Source organism: Lissotriton vulgaris, chromosome 8 (assembly GCF_964263255.1).
Source record: "Lissotriton vulgaris chromosome 8, aLisVul1.2, whole genome shotgun sequence".
Taxonomy (NCBI): domain Eukaryota; kingdom Metazoa; phylum Chordata; class Amphibia; order Caudata; family Salamandridae; genus Lissotriton; species Lissotriton vulgaris.
In genome coordinates this window covers 1,565,026,573-1,565,043,864 of record NC_141696.1, presented here as the reverse complement: position 1 = coordinate 1,565,043,864, position 17,292 = coordinate 1,565,026,573, and the positions used below count along the sequence as shown (strand labels likewise).

At 47.9% G+C, this 17,292-nt stretch overlaps 1 protein-coding gene across 1 annotated transcript in view; it reads left to right on the top strand.

Annotated features, from left to right (window-relative positions):
* Nucleotides 1–17,292, top strand: part of SPAG17 (sperm associated antigen 17) — a 1,900,597-nt gene that overhangs the window by 1,454,552 nt on the left and 428,753 nt on the right. The window contains exon 36 of the mRNA XM_086935838.1: nt 15,734–15,864. Within this exon, the coding sequence (XP_086791964.1) occupies nt 15,734–15,864 (131 nt within the window). The remainder of the gene's footprint in view (nt 1–15,733; nt 15,865–17,292) is intronic.

The window sequence follows — 17,292 nt, the reverse complement described above, 5'->3', positions numbered from 1 at the left end:
GACCTGAGATCAGAGTGCATCTCTGGGACCTGAGATCAGAGTGCATCTCTGTGACCTGAGATCAGAGTGCATCTCTGTGACCTGAAATCAGAGTGCATCTCTGTGACCTGAAATCAGAGTGCATCTCAGTAACATGAGATCAGAATACATCTCCGTAACCTGAGATCAGAGTGCATCTCTGTGACCTGAGATAAGAGTGCATCTCCGTGACCTGAGATCAGAGTGCATCTCCGTAACCTGAGATCAGAGTGGCTCTATAACCTGAGGGGTGCCTGAGATCAGAATCAAGACACAGCTTTGAGAAAGCTCTTCCTCTGTGACAATGACAACTCCCTGCTTGCCAACACCATCATACATCCACCTGGCTCAGCAGCATCAGACATCTATCATGCTCAGCACTATCAGACATCCACGTGACGCACCATCCATCAGACATCCATATGACTCAATATCATCAGACTTCCATCTGGCTCAGCATCTTCAGACATCTATCCGACTCAGCACCATCAGACACCGACCTGACTCAGCAGCATCAGACATCCACCTGACTCAGCAGCATCAGACATCCACCTGGCTCAGCAGCATCAGACATCCACCTGGCTCAGCAGCAGCAGACATCCACCTGGCTCAGCATTATCAGACATCCACCTGACCCAGCATCTATCAGACATCCATATGGCTCAATATCATCAGACTTCCATCTGGCTCAGCATCTTCAGACATCTATCTGACTCAGCACCATCAGACACCCACCTGGCTCAGCAGCATCAGACATCCACCTGACTCAGCAGCATCAGACATCATCCACCTGACTCAGCATTATCAGACATCTATCATGCTCAGCAGCATCAGACATCCACCTGACTCAGCAGCATCAGACATCCACCTGGCTCAGCAGCATCAGACATCCGTCTGGCTCAGCATCCATCAGACATCTATCCTGGTACACTGAGCTGTTTTGCCTATCAGAGTGCGCTCCAATTCTCTTTCCTCCGAGAGAGGATCTTCTCTACATGGACAAGGGCCAAGTGATCCATCCTCAAATTCTCTCCCTTCATTTTTTTGATTGGCTCCTCACTTCGCTGAATTTGGGAGCTTGAACAAACCTAAAGACTTCAAAGCAATTTTACAAAATTCTGGAGCTCCTTCCACGCTCAAGTGCTATTCTGCAAAGTGGAAGAGATTATGTCAATGGTGTATTGCTAATTCATTAAATCTACTCTCGTCTTCTCCAGAGCAAGTATTGCCCTATCTCTTGCACTAAGCCAGGGTGGGACTCTCGCATTCATCCATAAAAGTTCACCTTGCATCAATATCAAGATAGAGACGGCGTCTGGCTCAATCTTCATTGTGGTCTCATTGACTCATTAAAGAATTCACGAAAGGCCTCCTCAGGGCCTATCCACCGGTTAAATCTCCACCAGTCCTGCGGCAATTGAATACAGTTCTGTCCCAATCTATGCGATCCCCATTTGAGCCAATACATAAATGTGACTTAACATTTCTTTCTGGGAAAGTGGCTTTTCTCTTGACCATTATATCAGCGAAACCCAAGCATTCACCATAAAAGGGACGTTTCTTCAATTTCCTTCAGACACGGTTATTCTACGTACGAATCATTCCTTCATACCGAAAGCGCCCTCTACTTTTCATCTCAATGAGCCTATAATCTTGTCCACATTTTCTCCAAATCCGTCCTCGGTGGCGTAAAAGGCTCTCCATTCTTTGGACATCAAGCGCTGCTTGAACTTTTATTTGCAAAGAACAAACATTTTTGGTAAATCCCCTCTAATATGGATTTCCTTCTCGGCAAACAGGAAGGGTCACTCACTAACTAGGGCAAGTATTGCTTGTTAGATCACTTCAACTATTGTCTTCTGCCATGAAAAGGCTGTCCATCCGTTACCTCCAAGGGTGCAAGCTCATTCAGCAAGAAAGGTGGCAACTTCATCAGCCCTGCTTGCTCGAGCATCTCTGCCTCATATATGCATGGCGGCAAGGTGGGCAAGGACGCATGTTCACAAAGCATTACTGCCAAGAGTGTTGGAGAAAGGCAAATATATCAGTGGGACAGGCTGCACTTGGTCACCTCTTGCTTGAGGTATGCCACTAGTAGCCGTTCTTATTTATTTTGTTATTATTACTTGCATTCAGAGTTCTCTTATGTATGTAATTGTTTTTTCATGATTGTATCCTTTGGTTTATTTTTCTTGTGATATCATGGTGGGATAGTTCGCCTTCCCACCATCTATATTGCTTAATCATTTTTGGCATACTGCTAACTAATCGGATTAAATCTATAAAATATACAATAGTGGGAAAAAAACATGTTCTTTAACTGTACACTTTCGTTTTCCAGGATTGTTATCTATTATAGATTCACATGCGACCCGCCCTCCTCCCTGGTTAGGCTCACCATTTTTACCTCAGAGTAATATACATATATATATATATATATATATATATATATATATATATATATATATATATATATATATATATATATATATATATATATATATATATATGCAAAACGTCGAACATCTAAAAATGCTGCACTTTAACCGATAATTAACCATGATTGTTTTTATCCTATTTAAAGATTTTTTTGGTTAAACTCCTATTTTAAATCACTTTCACCGAATGTTTATCACACATGTTTTTTTACTTATGTCTACAGCCAGGTATTTAACTCTACAGATGCTTAAATGTGTTTAAAGACACTAAAAACAAATGCATTTGCAGACATTGCAACAATAATGTGAGTAGTTCCTTGAGATTTAACTCTTCCACTTCTATTGCACTTGTAGTTTGATTTATATTGGTAGACTGTATTTAAACGTGTGTCAGGTGATCACCTGTGTCATGTGATCAAGCGCTCTGTGAAGCGCGAAACGCGTCGTGATGACTATGGGAACACCATCTGCTAAATAAATCACCAACTTGCACAAAATTTTGGGTTCGAGTCCGTTTTTGCAGCTGTCTGGAAAGCTCTGCGCTCCATCGGATTATTCTTGGAATATATATATATATATATATATATATATATATATATATATATATATATATATATATATATATATATATATATATATATATATATATAAAAATCTAGTTAAGACTTAGTTTCTACAGGAAAAGCATTTTTTGATTTGCGAACTAATGGGGCGCTCTGGTCAGCTCCTGTTTTGAAGGTTTCGGAGTGATTCATCAAGCGGGGGTCAAGAAAAAAGGAGGGTCCCAAAACACGTTTTCCCTATGTTAATTTCCATAGGAACTTTAGACAAGGCTACAGCCGAAACTGCTGAACAGAGTTACACCAAATTAGGCAAAAAGGTAGCTCTTGGTTCAGAAAGCACCTTTTTTTAAATGGTGTAAATCTGTTCAGTAGTTGCTGAGAAATTCTAAAAACAAAAATATCGATATCTGAGCACCGAGGAGGAGTCACGAATCCTCCCGAGCACAAGCTTCATTCTGATTGGCTGTCAACACTCCAAACCAGGAAGTGTTGGCAGCCATCTTGTGACTCGGTTACCGAGTCACAAGAAAAAGGGTGAAAAAACTTTAAAAATCAAGAAAAGGGGGCAGGGTACATGCCCCCCCGACCCCCTAGGCCTGCTTAGGAGATCCCTCAAGGACCCTCAGGGCAAACAAAAGCATTAAAAAAATAATCTGCAGGATTTGCACTGGGTGCGCGAATCCGGTGAAATCTTTTTTTTTAAACGAAGCACGGGCTACCGTGCTTCGTTTTCTATAAGCCACCGGGTGGGCCAGGTCCCGGGGGCAATGCAGGGGCTTATATAATTATATGTGGTGGCATGCAGCGCCCCACAGCCCAGGGGACCGCCACCTCCCTGGGGCATTTGCTTTTTAGGATGGTAGGCCTCGCAGGCCCCCCAAGCCCCGGGGACCGCCACCTCCCCAGGGCTTTTAATTATGTTGGGTGGGAGGGCCTCGTGGGCCCCCAAGCCGGGGGACCACCACCTCCTGGGGCTGTAAGATATAAATGCTGGTGGCCACGCGCTCCCCCCCCCCCGCAGCCTCGGGGACCGCCATCTTCCTGGGGCTGTATTCAAAAACAAAGTGTGGGGGGCTCAAGCCCCCCCACACTGCCCTGGGGACCACCACCTCCCTGGGGTATTGAATATCAAAATGCAGGGGTCCGTTGGGGACCCCAGGGACCACCACCTCAATGGGGCTTAAATTAGTTGGGAGGGGGCCGCGCGGCCCCCCTTCTGGAGCCCTCAATGGCCCTTGGGACTGCCACCTCCCAGGGCCGGCTCCTGCAATGTCCCGGGGTGCCCAACCCCGGGACATTGCCGTTTGCAATGACAGGGCGGGAGCTATGCGGCTCCCGCCCTGCATTGCAAACTCAGCTTTACTTCTTGGAAGCGAGAGCAGGAGACCTGCTCTCGCTTCCAACAAGCAAAGCAAAATTGCTTTTGGGCAAAGGGAGCTGCTCCCTTTGCCCAAGAGCAGTGCCAGCTCCCGCAGGAGGCGGGGATCCAGCAGGGACCGTAGGGGCATTGGGGCTCCCCCCATGGTCCCCAACATGAGATACGGCCCCGGCGTGGGGTCCCCGGGGCCAGAAGTGGCCCAGTAGAGGGGGGGCCGCATGCACATTTTTTTTTAAAACAAAGAGGAGGCCAGGCCCCGGGGGATGGGGTCCCCAGGGCTAAAAGTGGCCCAGGGAAGGGGGTCATGCGGCCTCCCTACCGAAATAAATTATTTGGGGATAAAAAAAGAACAAGGCAAAGCCCCGGGGATGGTGTCCCCGGGGCCCAGAATGGCCTCAGGAGTGGGGCCATGCAGCCCCCCTCCATAAAAATGATTAAAAATAAAGAAATACATATGTGGCCATACCCTGGGAGATGGGGTCCCCGGTGCCGAAATTGGTCATGGGAGGGGGGCCTCTTACGGTTTTTGTTAAAAAGTCTCTGTAACATGGGGTCCCCAGGGCCCACAAAATACTAAAAGAAGGGGGGACACACAGCCCCCTTCTAAAAATGCTAAAAAAAAGCCAACATCTCGCCGGAGGTCCCGCCCCCTCCCTGCACCACTCTGCAAACGTGCCCCCTGGCGTGTTCTAAGTTGGGGGATGGAGTCCCCTTCATTCCGGAAGGTCCCTGGGGGCCAACTAGACCACCAGGTACCTCCAGTAAGCCCCAAACAGTGGGATTGCTGGGTGGTGGTCCAGGTCATGCCCCTTTTTACACCAGTCTGCAAACGGGGCTCTTGGTCATTGCTGGTGGGGTGATAAGGTCCTCTTGTATCCTGAGGACTTCAAGACTAAAGTGGACTTCATCCCCCGAGCAGCAGTGCACCAGGAGTCGCGTTTGCAGAGTGGTGTGAAAAGGGGGCGTGGCCTTTGAGCTCTCTCCGCAATCCAGTTGTATGCGGCTTACTAGAGGTAACAGGAGGGCTAGTTGGCCCTCAGGGACCCTCAGGAGGAAGGGTGACTTCATTCCCCAACCAAGAGCGCGGCAGGAGGCGCGTTTGCAGAGTGGTGGAAAAAGGGGGCATGGCCTGTGTCCACCTCTCAGCAATCCCACTGTGTGGGGCTTGCTAGAGGTAAGAGGTAGGCTAGTTGGCCCCTAAGCACTCCCAGCAGCGGAGGGGACTTCAATCCCCATCCAAGAGCACGTCCTGAGGGAGCGCGTTGGCAGAGTGGTGGGCAGCGGGGGCATGGCCTGCTATGAGAACTTAGCAATCCTGCTGGTGGTAATAGGAGGGGTAGTTGGCACCCAAGGATGTCCTCGGGGGCCAACTACCCCTCTTTTTACCTCCAGTAAGTCCCACACAGTGGGATTGCTAGGACCTCTTCCGAGGCCAAGCCCCCCTTTCTCTACCACTCTGCAAATACACCACATGGCAGACTACAGGGTGGGGGATGAAGTCCAATTTACTCCTGAGGCACTTTGGGGGCCAAGAAGCCCTCCTGGTACCTCTTGTAAGTCCTACGTGGCAGAATTCCTGAGCGCTGGTCGGAGGCCCAGCACCCTTTCTCCACCACTCTGAAACGCGACTGCTAGTTAAAGAAGTGTTTCCAATGTAATAGATTTTGCATTTGCAAGAGATAGAGCTATTGGCGTTGTAGAGGTAAACGTTTTTTACTAATGATTTTGGGAGTGGAGTGGATGTACATTGTGTGTAGTGAAATTATGTGGTAAATTGTGCAGTGAAATTATGTGGATAGAAAGTATGTGGTATTTATTTTTATAGGAAATATGTAGAGTGAGATTATGTGTATGGAGAGTGTAAGAAATGGGGTTACCCAAATCTCCAAGGGGGTAGCATGGAACCAAGCGGGCAGGCCAAACTTCGGAGGACATGTGAAGCACTCACGCAGTACCCACAGACAACACACCAGGCACACCACAGAAGAGTCAGGACACCAGTTTGAGTTGGAAAATCAGTAAGTAGTTTAGTATCTCCAACCTAGTTTAGCATCAACAGTGGTATCACAACACGGCGCCAACTGGCACCAGAGCCAAGTGTATCAATGGGGGATTATTTACATGGGAAGTAAGGGCTGAGTCTGTAGGTCCGTGGCTGAAATAAAGAAGGTGAATAAACTTGTCATTAAACCTGGTGGGGCCAACTCAGGCTCTCATACTTAGCAGTAGACTGTAACTACAAAGTACAACATTAGCATCAGGATACCCCATGCAGAATAACTCCAACACGACCCCTGTAAAGGAAAACTTCATGGCATCACAGCAAATCCCAACAGACAGGAGCACCTGTAATAAAGCAGCAGGTTTTCTCATAAACACGGGATGTAAACCGGGGCCTGGAATGACACGTCAGGCCAGCACAGGGGCAGGACACCTGCAGTAAAAGGACACATCAAGGTTTTACTCCACCCTCATCCTGTGGGAATAAAGCACTGGGCAGAACTTGTAATGCCTAAATATGTGGCCATCCAACTTTAGGCACAAACTCAGTAAACATACGGCCTCAACAGCATATCTGGAATCAACCGGTACTGGATAACTACTCAGCCCGGGACCTGCATGAAAGCATGAGGGCATCAACATTAGATATCGGTCTCATCACCTTAGGCCAGGGAGATGACCATCTCATCAGGTAAGTAGGCACCTTGTATGCAATAAAACCTTAGGCATACACATTACGGTGTGACATTAGGCATTTAACCATAAGCATGTCAACACTGGCGCATTATTCCTGAGCAATACCATGGGCATCCAACACATTGAGCACCTCACCTGTGCGTACATTAGGCTCACTTAGGCAGGTAAATAACATCTGCAGAAGCCCCACAACCTTATTTGTATAATGGCCTGGAATCAGCGTAGGATCACCTAGCGGGCGGGAAACATCAATATACATTGGCATCAGTAACGGTAGTAACCGGTCACAACCAATCAAACACTTCCTATAACCGGGTCACTGGGCAGGAATAAACATTTCATTAGGGCAACCCTAAATATCTTTTCGGGCGACTAACACTTCCCTAGAGGGGCAGTCGGCCTCAGCAGTATAACGCATGGGGATGCCCACCATTAACAGGGGCATTAACACTAGTTCATAAGCACACTGGGTGCGAAACCATCGGCCTCAACATCAACCCAGCATTAACCTAAGTCTTGGCCCTAGCTCTTGGGCTTTTAATGATTCCTTGGGGGGCACAGCATTGACAACCAGACTACACCAGTTTGCACTTCAGGCTGTTGTCCAGTTCAGGGTATGTTTACCATCCAAGGTCTCTAATATTCCAAGTCATGGGAGGGGGGGGGGGGGGGGGGCGGACACCGACCCTGTGCCCCGTTGCCCTCTCCACCCCCTCACACAGTTTGAATAGGGCCCCACTCACCGGGCTACTCCGGGGCTCCTCCCTTTGCGGTAGGCCAGGCACCCTTCTGGTAATTATTTTAAACATGCCATAAGTGCGCCTACACGCGGGGTGGGCTCCCGCGGCGCTATTCACTCCGCAAAAGGGCGCAAACACATGGGGTAGGCACCCACAGCGCTATTGACGGCGCTCAGCTCCTCTCTCGGGCCACACAGCTTTCAGGGCCCTGGGGCTCAAAGGGCCAGCAGCACTTCTCCAGTGCTTTGAAGTTATAGCGCTTAACAGGCAGCTCCTCACAGCACAGCTCCTTGGGGGTACAATCCTCTCCATACAGCGCTTCTGCAGCACAGCGCTTTCCAGATTATAGCGCTTGACAGGCAATCAGCAGGGCAGTCTTGGTCACAGCACTCTAGGGACACAAGCAGTCTTCTGCAGGCCAGCGCTTCCATGCACACAGCGCAAGGGGGGGCGGACAGTCCCAGTAACACATCCAGGGTTCCCAGGGTAACTCTTCTCACCTCCTGGGGGGTCCAGTACACAACACTCCTTCCCTTCTCGGCGCTTCTTGGCGCAGCGCTTGCGTAGCACAGGGTCCCGGCAGCCCCAGGGACCTAGGGGGGCCTTCCTTCCTCAGAGGCCCGGGGGACAGAGCAGTAGCACTACTGGGCCAGATCAGCAGGTAGTGGGGGCATTATCAAAGCAGGGTGGTAGGCTTTCACCATCCCCACTGCAGCGTGGCCCTCCTCCCACACGGCAGCCTGAACTCCTGAAGTGGGGTATTACAAGCCCTCGGGACAGTAGAGGGCTTTCAGATGGGTGCAGGGTCCAGCACACAGGCCCAAGTGGAGGTATCCCCTTGCAGCAGGTCCCCTCACATTCCTGTCCCAGCTCTGTCTCTGCTCATCACATCTCTACTGCTCTCCCTGTACCAGAAAGGCTGGAAGCTTCTAGAAGGTCCCTCCAAATGCTGGGATTGCTGGGTACCAGACAACTAGACCGCTAACCCACCTCAGACAGGCGAAATAGTTCTAACTGGCACAGAGTGAGGAGTAGAGCACCCTGGGTGCCAGGCTCTCCCTCCAAATGCAGGGGTGGCTGGGTACCTAACAATTAGACTGCTAACCTCCTGCAGTCAGGTGGCACAACGCACAGCCATGGCAGCCATTTTAAAAACACAACATTTTACCAGGGTGCATTTTACAATGGGGGAAATTGACAAGTGCTCACGCCATTGCATGACATTACATTTTTAAAACAGGGTAACTCCTATCACACATGGCCTATACAGGTTTCCCACCATGGGGGAGACATCCTAGTCAAGGGGGTCAAAAGCGAACAATTTTAGGGGAGAAGGCCAAGTCCAACAGAGAGTAATTATGTGGTTTCGTAGTCTGTGTTGTGGATTGGTAACCTCAGGTTTAGTCTTCCTCATTTTCATAGAAGCTCAACTATGAACTCAATGAGATACAAAAAGAAGGAATCACTGAATAGCACCTCTGGACCTAGTCAGAGATATGAACAGGGCCACTGGAATGATGCAACTGTTTGGCTGCACCGACCTTTGCACAATTATACATTTTTCGCATTAGCCACTTAATCTATCATCTGCTCCCTAATCCGCAGATTTGTACAAAAAAAGCCTTGTTTCTAGCTCAAACGTCCCAAAAATGCAGTGACAAGTGTTACAGCGTGGTGGAAGGCACTTTGCAAACCAAGAATGATCACTTGTTACTTATTGCTAAATGTGGGTAATACATTGGTACTAATGGTGTGCAAGCCACTCTTCCTTCTGCACCTCTCTTGCCTCTTTCTGCATTTCTGTTGCTTATTTCTGCACATTTCTTTCTTTTTCTGGACTTCTGTTGCCTCTTGCGCAAATCCCTTCTATTTTCGGCACCTCTCGTGCCTCTTTCTGCACCTCTGTTGCCACTTTCTGTGACTCATTTGCTTCTTTCTGTACCCCTCTTGCCTCTTTCTGCACCTTTCTTTCCTCTTTCTGAACCTCTCTTGCCTTTTTGTGTACCCCTCATGTCTTTCTGCACCCCATTTGCCTCTTTCTGCACCTCTGTTCCTTTATTCTGCACTTCTTTTGTTTCTTTATGCACCTGTCTTGCTTCTTTCTGCACTCCTCTTGCCTCTCTTGCCAGCCCTCTACCCTCTTTCTGCATTTCTGTTGCTTCTTTTTGCACTTATCTTGCTTCTTTTTGCACCTCACTTGCCTCTTTCTGCACCTCTCTTGCCTCCTTCTGCAGTTCTCTTGCCTCCTTCTGCACTTCACTTGCCTCCTTCTGCACTTCTTATGCCTCTTTCTGCACCCCTCTTGCTTCTTTCTGCACCCTGTTTGCTTGTTTCTGTACCTTTCTTCCCTCTTTGTGCAACTCTCTTGCCTCTTTCTACACCTCACTTCCCTCTTTCTGCAACACTCTTGCCTCTTTCTGTACCTCTGTTACTTATTTCTTTGCCCGTCTTGTCTCTATGCACTCTTTGTGCCTCTTTCAGCACCTCTATTGCTTCTGTCTACAGTTCTCTTCCTCTTTGTGTACCCCTCCTGTCTTTTTCTATATCCCTCTTCCCTCTTTGTGCATCTCTCCTACCCCTTTCTGCACCCCTCTTGCCTCTTTTTCCAACTTTGTTGGTTCTTTCTGCACCTCTTTTGCCTCATTCTGTACTTCACTTGCCTCCTTCTGTACCCCTCTTGCCTCTTTCTGCACCTCCGTTGCCTCTTTCTGCACTGCTCTGGCTTCTTCCTACACCTTTGCTCCAAACTTCTGCACCCCATTTCCCTCTTTCTTCACCTCTTGCCTCAGTCTGCCTACCTGTTTCCTCTTTCTGCACCCCCTTTCTGTAACCGTCTTGCCTCTTTCTGAAGTTCCCTTGCCGCCTTCTGCACTTCACTTGCCTCTTTTTGCACCTCTTGGTTATTCTGCCGTGCTATTGCTTCTTTCTGCACCTCGCTTGCAAATTTTGGCATCCCTCTTGCCTCTTTCTGCACCCCTTTTACCTGTTTCTATACCTCTCTTGCCTTAGTCTGCACCTCTGCTCCCTCTTTCTGTACCCATTTTGCCTGTTTCTGCAACTATCTTGCGTCTTTCTGCAATTCTCTTGCCTCCTTCTGCACCTCTGTTGCTTCATTCTGCACTTGCCATGCTTCTTTCTGCACCTGTCTTGCTTCTTTCTGCACCCCTGTTGCCTTTTTCTGCACTTCTCTTCCCTCTTTCTGTACCTTTCTTGCCTGTTTCTGCATCTCACTTGCGTCTTTCTGCACTTCTCTTGCTTTTTTCTACACCTCTGTTGCTCCTTTCAGCAATTCTCTTGACTTTTTCTGTACTTCTCTAACCTGTTTCTGCTCCTCTCTTGCCTCTTTCTGCACCTCTATTGCCTCTTTCTGCACTTTGCACTTCACTAGCTTCTTTCTGCACCCCTGTTGCTTCTTTCTGCATCCCTCTTTGCTCTTTGTGCAACCCTCTTGCCTCTTTCTACACATCTCTGCCCTCTTCCTGCACCACTCTTACCTCTTTCTGCACTTCGCCTCCTTCTGCACCTGTTGCTTCTTTCTGCACTTCCCTTGGTTCTTTCTGCACTGCTCTTGCCTCTTTCTTCATCCCTCTTGCTTCTTTCTGCATCCCTTTTGCCTCTTTGAGCAACTCTTTTGCTTCTTTTTGCACTTCTCTCTCCTCTTTTCGTGCCCCACTTGCCTCTTTCCCCACCTCTGTTGCTTCTTTCTGCACTGCTATTGCCTCTTTCTGCACCTCGATTGCTTCTTTCTGCACGTCACTTGCCTCTATCAGCACCTTTGTTGCTTTTTCCGCAGATCTCTTGCCTCTTTTTGCATCCCTCTTTTCCATTTCTGCACCTCTGTTGCTTCTTTCTGCACCCCTGTTCCCTCGTTCTGCACCTTTTATGCCTGTTTCTACACCTCTCTTGCCTCTTTCTGTACCTCTCTTGCCTCTTTCTACACTTCTCTTGCTCTTTCTGCACCCTTTGCGCCTCTTTCAGCACCTCTGTTTGTTCTTTCTGCACTCCTCATGCTTCTTTCTACACCTCCGTTGCTTATTTCAGCAATTCTCCTGCCTCTTTCTGCACTTCTCTTTCTTCTTTCTGCACCCTCCTGCCTTTTTCTGTACCTCTCTTGCCTCTTTGTACAACTCTCCTACCTCTTTCTGCACCCCTCTTGGCTCTTTTTGCTCCTCTGGTGCTACTTTCTGCACTGTTCTTGCCTCTTTCTGCACCCCTCTTGCCTCTTTCTGCACTCCTCTTTTTTCTTTCTGTACTCCTCTTGCCTCTTCTGAACCCCTGTTCCCTCTTTCTGCACCTTTCTTTCCTCTTTCTGAACCTCTCTTGCCTTTTTGTGTACCCTCTTATGTCTTTCTGCACCCCATTTGCCTCTTTCTGCACCTCTGTTCCTTCATTCTGCACTTCTTTTGTTTCTTTATGCACCTGTCTTGCTTCTTTCTGCACTCCTCTTGCCTCTCTTGCCAGCCCTTTACCCTCTTTCTGCATTTCTGTTGCTTCTTTTTGCACTTATCTTGCTTCTTTCTGCACCTCACTTGCCTCTTTATGCACCTCTCTTGCCTCCTTCTGCAGTTCTCGTGCCTCCTTCTGCACTTCACTTGCCTCTTTCTGCACTTCTTTTGCCTCTTTCTGCACCTCTCTTGCTTCTTTCTGCACCCTGTTTGCTTGTTTCTGTACCTTTCTTCCCTCTTTGTGCAACTCTCTTGCCTCTTTCTACACCTCACTTCCCTCTTTCTGCAACACTCTTGCCTTTTCCTGTACCTCTGTTACTTATTTCTTTGCCCGTCTTGTCTCTATGCACTCTTTGTGCCTCTTTCAGCACCTCTATTGCTTCTGTCTACAGTTCTCTTCCTCTTTGTGTACCCCTCCTGTCTTTTTCTGTATCCCTCTTCCCTCTTTGTGCATCTCTCCTACCCCTTTCTGCACCCCTCTTGCCTCTTTTTCCAACTTTGTTGGTTCTTTCTGCACCTCTTTTGCTTCATTCTGTACTTCACTTGCCTCCTTCTGTACCCCTCTTGCCTCTTTCTGCACCTCCGTTGCCTCTTTCTGCACTGCTCTGGCTTCTTCCTACACCTTTGCTCCAAACTTCTGCATCCCTCTTGCCTTTTTCTGCACCCCATTTCCCTCTTTCTTCACCTCTTGCCTCAGTCTGCCTACCTGTTTCTTCTTTCTGCACCCCCTTTGCCTCTTTCTGTAACCGTCTTGCCTCTTTCTGCAGTTCCCTTGCCGCCTTCTGCACTTCACTTGCCTCTTTTTGCACCTCTTGGTTATTTTGCTCTGCTCTTGCTTCTTTTTGCACCTCGCTTGCAAATTTTGGCACCCCTCTTGCCTCTTTCTGCACCCCTTTACCTGCTTCTATACCTCTCTTGCCTTAGTCTGCACCTCTGCTCCCTCTTGCTGTACCTATTTTGCCTGTTTCTACAACTATCTTGCCTCTTTCTGCAATTCTCTTGCCTCCTTCTGCACCTCTGTTGCTTCATTCTGCACTTGCCATGCTTCTTTCTGCACTTGTCTTGCTTATTTCTGCACCCCTGTTGCCCTTTTCTGTACTTCTCTTCCCTCTTTCTGTACCTTTCTTGCCTGTTTCTGCATCTCACTTGCGTCTTTCTGCACTTCTCTTGCTTTTTTCTTCACCTCTGTTGCTCCTTTCAGCAATTCTCTTGACTTTTTGCTGTACTTCTCTAACCTGTTTCTGCTCCTCTCTTGCCTCTTTCTGCACCTCTATTGCCTCTTTCTGCACTTTGCACTTGACTAGCTTCTTCCTGCACCCCTGTTGCTTCTTTCTGCATCCCTCTTCGCTCTTTGTGTAACCCTCTTGCCTCTTTCTACACATCTCTGCCCTCTTCCTGCACCACTCTTACCTCTTTCTGCACTTCGCCTCCTTCTGCACCTGATGCTTCTTTCTGCACTTCCCTTGGTTCTTTCTGCACTGCTCTTGCCTCTTTCTTTATCCCTCTTGCTTATTTCTGCATCCCTTTTGCCTCTTTGAGCAACTCTTTTGCTTCTTTTTGCACTTCTCTCTCCTCTTTCTGTACCCCACTTGCCTCTTTCCGCACCTCTGTTGCTTCTTTCTGCACTGCTATTGCCTTTTTCTGCACCTCTCTTGCTTCTTTCTGCACCTCACTTGCCTCTTTCAGCACCTTTGTTGCATTTTTTCTGCAGAACTCTTGCCTCTTTCTGCCTCTTCCAGCACCTCTGTTGCTTTTTCCGCAGATCTCTTGCCTCTTTTTGCATCCCTCTTTTCCATTTCTGCACCTCTGTTGCTTCTTTCTGTACCCCTGTTCTCTCGTTCTGCACCTTTCATGCCTGTTTCTACACCTCTCTTGACTCTTTCTGTACCTCTCTTGCCTCTTTCTACACTTCTCTTGCTCTTTCTGCACCCTTTGCACCTCTTTCAGCACCTCTGTTCGCTCTTTCTGCACTCCTCATGCTTCTTTCTACACCTCTGTTGCTTATTTCAGCAATTCTCCTGCCTCTTTCTGCACTTCTCTTTCTTCTTTCTGCACCCTCCTGCCTTTTTCTGTACCTCTCTTGCCTCTTTGTACAACTCTCCTACCTCTTTCTGCACCCCTCTTGGGTCTTTTTGCACCTCTGTTGCTACTTTCTGCACTGTTCTTGCCTCTTTCTGCACCCCTCTTGCCTCTTTCTGCACTCCTATTTTTTCTTTCTGTACTCCTCTTGCCTCTTCTGAACCCCTGTTCCCTCTTTATGCACCTTTCCTGCCTGTTTCTGCACCTCTTGGCTTTTTCTGTACCTCTGTTGCTTTTTTCTGTACTTCTCTTAATCTTTCTGCACTGTTCGCTCCTTTTTCAGCTCCTCTGTGGCTTCTTTCTGCACTTCTCTTCCTTCTTTCTGCACCCCTCTTGCCTCTTTCTGTTCCTCTCTTGCCTCTTTGTGCACCTCTCCTACATTTTTCTGCACCTATCTTGCCTCTTTTTGCACCTCTGTTGGTTCTTTTTTATGCTGCCTTAGCTTCTCTCTGCACCTCACTTGCCTCATTCTGCCCTTCTCTTGCTTCTTTCTACAGCTCTGTTGCTTCTTTCACCAATTCACTTGTCTCTTTTAGCACTTCTCTTCCTTCTTTCTGCACCCCTCCTGTCAATTTCTGTACCTCGGTTGCCCCTTTCTGCACCTCTCTTGCCTCTTTCTGCACTGCTCTTGCCTCTTTCTGCACCTCTGAGTTAGATGTAGTCTACTTGCCCTATTATGTACTAGGGCCTTACATGGGAGGTCATGCCAAACCCAGGGCTAACCCAACCCATAGTGTACCCTAGTGTATGTAAGTGTTTTCACTGTATTCTAAGTGTCTTTCAGTATAGCACTGGCTCCCGGCCTGGTTAGTCAGAGTCAGTTACCTGCAGGACCAGTCAGCAAAAAGTTGGGGGGGGGGGGGCACAGGATGACTTTGCAACACAGCCTCTTCCTACACCGCTGTTGGTTCATTCTGCCTTTCTCTTGCTTCTTTCTGCACCTTTCTTCCTCTTTCTGCACAAGTCCTACCCCTGTAGGCATAGTTAGAAATTAGCATTTAAAAGACCTTTGAAATTTACTGAGAAAACCATAGGTTTCATAGACGTTATAGGTAGAAATTAGCATTTAAAAATCCTTTGAAATTCCCTGAAAAAACTTTAGGTGTCAGGGACATTATAGTTAAAAGCAGACCAAGTACCGAGGCCCATGGCAAGCAGTGATTTGTCCTTTCCTTGATTGTTTGTCTTCCCTCCTCAGTGACCCACGCCACATAGTATGAGAATGTTCTCACAGTCCATTTGCAGGTATCAATCGACCTTATAAATGACCCATTTCACGAGCCTGAAAGGTTGAAGGGCCATGACTATCTATTCTGATGTGTCCTTGACCATTTCCAGATGTTCACCATGTGTCTTTTGTGAACGTGCTCCTCAGGTTGTTTATCATCAATGCTGATGGATCGGGCACAGAGCTTCTTCGTGACAAGGAGGTGGACGAGTACCTGATGCTTTGCTACAGTGACCCCACCACTGCTGTGATTGAAGAGCCGGCACCAGAACAGCCAGGTGGGCATCCATCACTCAGAGAATGGCGTATGTACACCTAGATGCATAGCAAACTCAGGGCATTTACTACTACACCTCAAAGACATTGATTGAGGAGGTGGGCTTTACGCCATCAGCTCGGTTGCTGTAGGCACTTTTAGGGAGGTTGTCATTACCCACCAAGCATATGTTTCACCTCTGAACTCACAGCCAACTACCATTTTGCTACTTTCACAATTCACAATTCCACTTCATCTGTAATAAATGTACAAAGACTAGGAAAGCTACATTAATTCACACACAGTGCTTAGTTGGGTTATTATTTGAAGTCTCTGCTTCCTGACTCAGACATGCATATGCCTCTGTGTGTTTGTTTGTGTGGGGTGGTTGTATTGTTACTTGAAAAGCATGCATCAAGCTATGCAGCACAGCTCTGTACATAGTGGTAGGAGAGCAAAATAATTCTACGTCCGGAATCGGGTTGGTGGTAGAAAAGCAGCATAGCAGAGGAAGCGAATCTTCATGGAAGCTCTTAATAAATCCAGTATTCGTAAATAGAAAACTAATAACCCCTAAGGGTCTCAAGGTGCTGGGGGCCATCGGGAGAGTGAGCTATTGCCCAGGGTCATATGATACTTAGCTGAGCTGCTGCCCGTGGGGGGGGATCGAAAAACGAGCCCCTGAGTCAGCTGTCCTTGCCCCTGTGTCACACTTCATCTTTCCTTAGCCCAAAGGATAGCTGATAAAGATTAGGAAATGCATCTCAATATCCATCTGATGGTCACCGCTGAACAGCAACACTGGTTCAATGACTCCCAGTTTGGCTTCAGAAAACATCATGGTACAGAAACCGCAATACTTTCAGCTGCGGACAGTATCAGAAGCCGAGTGGATGAGGGACAGGGACTGCTGCTAATACTCCTGGATCTGTCTGCAGTGCTTTATACCAACTCTCTCACTCTGCTGTTACAAACTCCAAGGGCTGGGCATCTCACATCAAGCCTTAGCCCTCCTGTCCTCCTTTCTAGGGTAACGATCTCAAAAGGTGAAGGTGAAGCTTCAGCGCTTCTACTCTGAATCCTTCTCCCTGCCCAGGGGAGTGCTGCAGGGCTCTTCTCTAAACCCCACACTTTTTAACCTTTATGTGGCACACCTAGCTTCTATTATCCATTCCTTTGGAATAGAGGTTGTGTTGTATGCAGATGACACTCAGATTATGGTGTCACTCCGTAAGAATTCATGCTTGTTAGCTGAGAACATTCTATGTTGCATGACTAAAGTGGCAGAATGGATGTCATGTAACTTTTCAAAGCTGAATGGGGATAAGACGCAAGTGATGATTTTTGGCCCAGGGTGGTCAAGCTGGAATAGCAGCTGTCGGCCTCATTCTTTAGGAACTTGTCCTACTCTGGAAAAAGGGCCAAGAACCTTGGAGTATTGATGGACCCT